Source organism: Clupea harengus, chromosome 6 (assembly GCF_900700415.2).
Source record: "Clupea harengus chromosome 6, Ch_v2.0.2, whole genome shotgun sequence".
NCBI classification, from domain to species: Eukaryota; Metazoa; Chordata; class Actinopteri; order Clupeiformes; family Clupeidae; genus Clupea; species Clupea harengus.
In genome coordinates, this window is record NC_045157.1 from 29947362 (window position 1) to 29954861 (window position 7500).

The 7500-nt window shown below is 51.7% G+C and overlaps 1 protein-coding gene across 2 annotated transcripts in view; it reads left to right on the plus strand.

Annotated features, from left to right (window-relative positions):
- adamtsl3 (ADAMTS-like 3) overlaps positions 1 to 7500 on the plus strand; it is a 112434-nt gene that overhangs the window by 93389 nt on the left and 11545 nt on the right. For both annotated transcript variants that reach the window (XM_031569711.2, XM_031569712.2), the window contains exons 21-23: positions 468 to 1530; positions 6314 to 6441; positions 7054 to 7182. In XM_031569711.2, the coding sequence (XP_031425571.1) occupies positions 468 to 1530; positions 6314 to 6441; positions 7054 to 7182 (1320 nt within the window). The remainder of the gene's footprint in view (positions 1 to 467; positions 1531 to 6313; positions 6442 to 7053; positions 7183 to 7500) is intronic.

Here is a 7500-nt window from a genome sequence, read left to right on the forward strand (position 1 = left end):
GATGGAGTGTTGAATCATCATGTGGCCTCGGACTGAACCCTGCACTGAGCTGCATGCTTGCACAGGGTGGGTCACTCTTGGAGCAGTGAGCCCAATTTGCATCAATTTGCTCCTGTCAGCATTTTGCATCCAATTGAGCCCCAAACTTGGGTGTTAAAGCTGGACCTGTTGGATTCGTAGCGCTGCCTTCTTCTTGTTTTTTAATGAGTCTCTTGCCAGCGCTGCAGTGGGTAGGAGAATTTACACAAGATCATTACGAGGGCAGCAGCTCCACAGCAGACTAAAACACACCCTAGTCTTGTTATATCCTAAAGTCAACAGACAAGTACGTGAGGCAGGCTCTGCAGTGTCTGTAGAAATAAATAGAAGTTAGACAGCTGAACTGTTATGGTGGAATATAATGAGTAGAATGTTTTCCTGTGAGGGAACCACAAGCGCTTCTCAGTTCAATGTGTTGTCCTTTGCAGAAGATCTACCGCCTGCGAGGATCTGTCCTACGATCCCGAGGGACCGCCGCACCTACATCCAGATCCGTCCGGAGAAGCGGCTCCACTTCACCGTCGGGGGCGGCGCCTACCTGCTGCCCAAGACCTCCGTGGTCATCAAGTGCCCGGTGCAACACAGCTTCAAGTCCGCCATTCGCTGGCTGAAGGACGGGAGGGACCTTCCCAGCTCCAAGCGCATTGGCATCACCAAGTCTGGCGCCCTGCGCATCTACAACCTGGAGGCCAAGGACATCGGGGTGTACCGCTGCGTGGCTCACACCGCCACCGCTCGCTTCACCCTCAAGCTGATCAGCAGCGATAACAAGATCCTCCAGCATCCAGAAGGGAAGCGCTTCACGGAAAATGCCGACGACCCAGAGGCCGCCCTGGGCAAGGACTGGTGGCTGCCCCGCTGTCTGGTCGATAATTACCTGTTCCCAAATTGGCAGCAGTACAGTGAGTTCTACCTTCCAGAGGGCCAGGCCCAGGGCACGGGCTCCCTGCAGACCCTTGGCAACTCTGTGCTCATCTCCAGAGGGGGTCAAGGGCCCGTCATCCAGCTGCCAGACAGGCGCTTGGAAGCCAGCGTGGCCCACGGAGCCTTGAGCCTGCTCCCAGCACACTACAGGGAGCTGATCAACAACATCACTAGCCCAGAGCAGAACACCAGTGCAACAGACAAGCTTAGCGCCCGGCACAATCACAAGTTCAGCGAGGATCCGTCAGGCCCAGGGTCGACACGCAAGAAGGGTGAGGGGCCTGGAGAAACAGGAGGCCCTAGAGACAAACACCAGGACAGAACGGCTAACTCCTCTGAGCGCGCCACGGACAAGGACAGCAAGAGTCCCAGGAAGGCGGCCATCACACGACCCGAGCAGCATGGCCCTCTCATGAGTTTCCAGAGGGACGTGAGGATGTACATAGGCAGGGTGGCGTATCTGACCAATGCTACACGTAGCCTCTCCCTACTCTGCCACGTCCATGGGACGCCACAGCCCACTGTGTCCTGGACCAAGGATGGTGCACCATTACTGTACAGAGAAAGGTAGGAGTCCTCCACTGTATGTTAACCATCATACTATATGTTTTTTAAGTATGGGAACAGATTTGATAGTACCTCTCCTGTCTTCTGTCAGGCACAGTATGTTTTTTTTAAAGTACGCAAGATTGTTACTGTTCTGCTTTTAGATTTATTTGTCATTTATTTTGTGATTTACTGAATAGTGATAAACTGTCGTTGTCAGGGACTGAAATAACTGCAAACTGACATTAGAATTCAGCTTGCAGTGTGCCTGACGGGCCAGACAGTCACCAAACACTGTCTCCACTCCTTCCGGCCAAGGCATGTGCCAGATCTGAGGCACTCGTGGCTGAGCAAACACACTGCAGACCTCATGTTAGCACTGATCCGTCAGCAGTGCAGTGGCAAAGGGGCGCACACCACTGCTAGGAGAGGGTCCTCTGCTAGCTGTTTTTGCTGTTATATCACCCATGCCTAAAACTACAGTGGCGGCCCACAAAGAGAGCAGAAATGTGTATTCCCCAGTACGGCAGGATAATATACATTTATGTTCTGTGAACTGTTGCTCAATCTTAAAAAAAAGGACCCCTTGTCCATGGGTTGAGGGCAGTCGGTTTAAGTTTTTGTATCCTGGATCTCCGAGGCGGTATCTAGGGAGAAGCGAAGTGAATGCTTTTGCGTGTTTACATTGTTGTTGTACCCTGGATCTCCGAGGCGGTATCTAGGGAGAAGTGAATGTAAATGCTTTAGCGTGTTTACATTGTTTTTGCCCAGCGCTGGCGCCTGCACATCGCCCATTGGCTTTCTGTTTTCACTGGGCGCTGCCGCTCAGCTTGTCTACAGCTTACCGTCTGGCAGCCAGAGCTTGTGCCTTCCCTTTGGAATGGGCAGCTCTGTTTCCATCGGTCCCTGCTGCCTGGGCCCTCTGTGCCAGCGGCAGGATTAAAGCCATAAAAGCCCCATGGCCAGTGTGGGTACTCACCCCCGCGGCCTTCATTTGATTTGGCTCATAGGCCAAGCACAACACTGGCCCTTTGAGATATGGCTTCAGATGAGACTTTTAAGGCTGCTGCAGTGCGCTGACCTTTTCCCCCGGCCTTTGCCCTGTTTGCCTGATCTGTCATCTGCCTCAGCTAATTGGCGCGACCCTGTTCAGTCTGAGGGGAGAAGAAGCAAACTCACAGCAGCAGCAGCAGCAGCAGCAGGCGAGGTGGCTTCAGCTGAGTGCTTCAAGTGCTTGAGATTCGTAAGCAGCCAGTCTCCTGAAGTTTTTTTTTTCAGACAGTGAGCAGTGAAACCACTTGTGTCTGGTTCGTGATGTTGGCTCATGTTTTGTCTTCCCTTTGTCTGAACAAGAGCTTCTGTGCATCTGAGAAGCACAGCGCAGACCACAGAGCCCCTTGAAGAATAGCTTTCGCTGGGCTTCTGTAAGCATACGATGATTAATATTCTTGCTTGTTCCATCCCACGAAAGCCCAGACCTCTTTTTTTTTTCACCTCATTACTATGTCAGCAGAACGTTGCATCTGGAACTGATAACCCTATCGCTTAAGGTCCTGCCAGTCAGTCAGGACTGATTGATGGGCCTAAACGGACAGGCCAAACCCTCTGGTGACGAGCCTCATTCCCCCGTACCCGCGGTGTATGTGCTAATGCAGTGTGGCAGCTCGAGCGGTGAGCCAGTCAGGCTCCGGCTGGACCCTTGAGGGGTTCCTGCTTGTAATCAGGGTCATCTTAGACCCGTGGAAAATAACGGTAACACCAGAAGAGGAGCTCAGCTCAGATCTTAGCGCTGCCACTCCTCCCTGCCCTGTAGCGTCCCATCAGTAGCCGTGTGTGCGCCACATGAAGGAGGCCAGGCACACACACACTCGTGCTGAAAGACCCTCTGCAGGGTGGGAGGCATGGGGGCCCGCCCTGCATGAGAATTGGACCCACATTATAGACTAAAGATTTGACATCACGGATTAGCACGGTTAGCGGTTCAGCTATGTTAACAGCACAGTGTGCGGCACCGTAATGCTCAGCAAGCTTTCCAACCGCAAAGGTTCCTCTCACGCTTAGATGTGATGCGTTCAGTTCTCACATGTTAAGGTTGCGTTTGTCATCGCTTCAGGTAGGACCTGGATTGTTTATGGTTATTGGTGTGTTTCATCTAAGTACATTACATTACATTTACATTTAGTCATTTAGCAGACGCTTTTATCCAAAGCGACTTACATATGTGCAACTTACAATGTATACACATTTTACATTTACACTGATGGCACACTGCACATCAGGAGCAATTAGGGGTTCAGTGTCTTGCTCAAGGACGCTTTGACAGGGAATCGAACTAGCAACCTTCTGATTACTAACGACTTCTCTACCTCCTGTACCACTGTCGCCCCTGGTTTACAGTGGTCTTTTTGGAGCACCCACACACACATGCACACACACACACACACACACACACACACACACACACACACACAATGATAAGTACAATGATAAGTACAATGATGGACTTCAAACTATGACAGGAGAGCAGGTCCTCAGCCTTGCCCCCACGGAGGCGCCTTCTGGTCTCCCAAGACGAGGTGAAAAGCAGTGCAGTGGATGGGGCTTCGGGCTGGGGGTGGGGATACGTCTGTACAGAAGCCCAGACTAGTGACCTCTCGCTGGGGTTCTCTCTTACTTTGGGTCCGGCCCCTCTCCTCTCCTCCTCTCTCGCCGGCCGAGGGCCCCCGCAGAGCGTGTGGATGCGGAGCCCTCTCCGCCTCTGCTTTTACAATGTCAGCGTTTACTTTTGGCAGCGACCGAAATGCGAAAAAGGTTTCGTCTGATTGACATTCACAGACTTTCAAGCTGCGTGAAGCCTAGCCTCGCTGCTCTGTTCGGCCTGGGATGGTGCCATGGAGAGTGAGTAGTATCAGGTGATCAGAGAGAGGGACCCCACCCCTTAACACAAACCTGTTTGGGATCATGTTATCTTATGGCATTGTTTGGATGACTGTCTCACTTTCTTCACCTATCTGTTATATAGCATTATGGTTTGAGTTGTCGTATTACTCATGGAGCCTCATATATACAATAGTGTTTTTATATACTTATATTTCATTTATATTTTCCTTTCATTTGAATTGTAAAGTAAAGTAGCAGGTTTTCTAGATTAAAACGTATCCACAAACGTTCTGCATACTGTAGGTAAAGCAGCACATTTGCGAGTGCTCGGCACTGTGAAGTGTTTTGGGAGAGCAGGCATTGATGAGGTGCGTATCGGAGGTGTCCAGTGCACGTTCCCACGTGCTCTTTCTGAGAGGCTTGTGTGGGAGCAGGACAGAGGCCCTTACAGCACCCCAGAGGGCCCTAAAGCAGCCTATGCGTTTACCAGGCCACCTCTCCCCTCAGTAGCCCGGCAGGCCCCTCTCTCCTCGGCTGGGCTCGGCACCAGGCCCGTCTCTCCCCGCAGCGCCGGCCTGCGCTCGCTCTCTCACTCTCTAACACGATCTATCACCACAGCCCTTTCCCATCACTTCTTCCTCCAACAATAGCCCCCTTTTCTCTGTGTCTAGATGTCTAAACATTAAGTATCATGTTACCTCAACGCACTAACAGGCTTATTTCGTTCATTGAGAAGTCGTACTTGAAACGTGTGTTGATGAGATGATTGCATTTAAGTCTTTAAACGTCTTTCACGGTCTCTCCACTCTCATGTTGTGAAGCTTCTCAGAGTAGTAGTATCTAATCCAGATACCCTCTAGATGTGCCCTCTTGTTAGTGAGGGATGCACAGTGAGAGCCCTCAGCACATGCTGTTCTCATGCGTGGCACAGATAGAGTGTGACGACTGGCCAGAAGAATTGGAAATCTGCAGTGTTGTCCTTGTTTTAGCGGCGATGCTGAGCCGTCTCTGTTCCCGAGCCGAGGAGACCCGCCACAGGGCTGCTGAAGCCATCACGGCCTGGGCCTGGGCCTGGGTCTGGGTCTGGCTCGGCTCGACCCACTCGCCTCGGGCCCGGGGATGAGCTGGGGGGAGGGCTCTCTGATGCTGCAGACATGCTGTCTGTTTTAATAGAGCCCTGGCGCTCAGATGTGGCTCCCCGCTGGGCCGGGCCCAGCCAGCCTTAGAGAGGTCTGCGGGGCTCCATTAGACTCCTTCTCTGGCCGTCTGGAGGCTCGCTTACAGCGCAGCGGCTCAGGTTCGCTCCCGGGGGGAAGCCCCAGACACGCACAATAGCCCCCGCATAATAAATACTCTCTAATCACCTACATAAACACCCCCCCCCCCCCCCCCTCCCCCCCACCCCTTCTTCTGACAGGCCCGGCTCGATGAGCGCCTGATTGCCCTGTGGAATTAGGCGAGAGAAGCCCAAAACTAGACACGTTTTTTTGTGAGGATACCCCCTGATTTATGTCCCGGTCTGATCTTGAGATGCCAGGTGTGATTAGAATGGATCGTTCCCCTTTTCAAAGGCGTTATCAGAGGCAAGATGAGACCGGTCCTGTGTCTGTGTGTGTGTGTGTGTGTGTGTGTGTGTGTGTGTGTGTCTGTGTGTGTGTGTGTTTGTGTGTGTGTGTGTGTGTGTTTTATTTCACTGCAATAACCCAAACACTCCAGCCCCAGTTATTGTCTAAACCCCACACTGACCTGGCATAAGTTAATTTGTTTGGTAATTGTTTAATGTGGCGTGCGTGCGTGCGTGCGTGCGTGCGTGCGTGCGTGCGTGCGTGCGCGCATAAGGAATCACAAGCTGTAATTCTACCCTGGACGACACAGAGCCCCTTGAGGTCACTGAGGAGAGTCTCTGGCTTTCTCTGCCCCCCAGGGTGCTGTGGCAGGACGCGGAGGGACTGCACATCTACAAGCCAGGCCTGGAGGACGTGGGCTTGTACAGGTGCACCGCCACCAACCAACTGGGCTCCGACTCGGAGAGCTCCCAGCTCCAGCTGGCCGGTGCGTTCATCTTCATCTTCATCTTCCTCCTCCACACTCTCAGCATGGCCTGGGATTACCCAGCCAAGTCGTGATTCATGCATATGTAGAGTTTGCGCTCTATACGCTGATGTACACCCACTGGTGTTGTTAAGGGCTGCCTTTCAACCCAATCCCAACCCACTCACGTACACCAGTACACCTGCATATTTCCCATTGACCATCATTACCTTAAGTATTTAGCAGTCATAGCATAGCATAGCATAGTATGATTAAGTGGTGACAGCCTCTTGTATTGAAGCCATAGATGACTGGTATTAACTCTGTTCATAAGGAGCACAGATTCTAATCATGTGGCCCTTGAGATACACACGCAGCTGTACTCCTGGGAATAGGATTTTAAGAATGAACAGCAAGAATGTTAAAAAAATAAAATCCATTTCCTGACCCCTGTATCACCCATATCAGGAAGGTTTCTTTTTTTCTCCCCCAGCTAACCCCCTTAGCCGAGGCTCTTTTGCATGTGTGCACTAAAACAAGCTGTATCTCCCCAAAGCTTATCTCAGTAAAAAACCTTTACTGCACTAATGGGACTCAATGCAGTGTGTCATGAACCTGATGTGTTTGCACCAGAGTACCCCAAGATCGGCCTGTCCTGGAGGAACGTGTCTGACCTGAGCAATGGCGCCCTGAGCGCCGTGGTGGGAGGCTGGGTAAGAGCCCGTGTGGGGGCCAACATCACCCTGGACTGCCCAGTCACAGGTCAGTAACATCACCCTGGACTGCCCAGTCACAGGTCAGTAACACCAAAGCCAGCGACGGTCCCCTGGAGACCAAAATAGGCTACGATGTAGTTTGTGATTTTTTTGTACTGAAAAAGGTTTGCCCTAGAAATGGTTTGAATTCATGGGTACAGATTGTAGCTTAGTGTAGCAGTGTAGCTTAAGGATTGCTGCAGCAGGAGGCTGGAGAGTATTAAGGTCTTATTCTTCTCAAGGACAGCAATCATGCTCCATGACTACTTTCCGAATACCTCAAATAAATTAAATTCTTGTCACGACTGAAATATCCCACTATCCC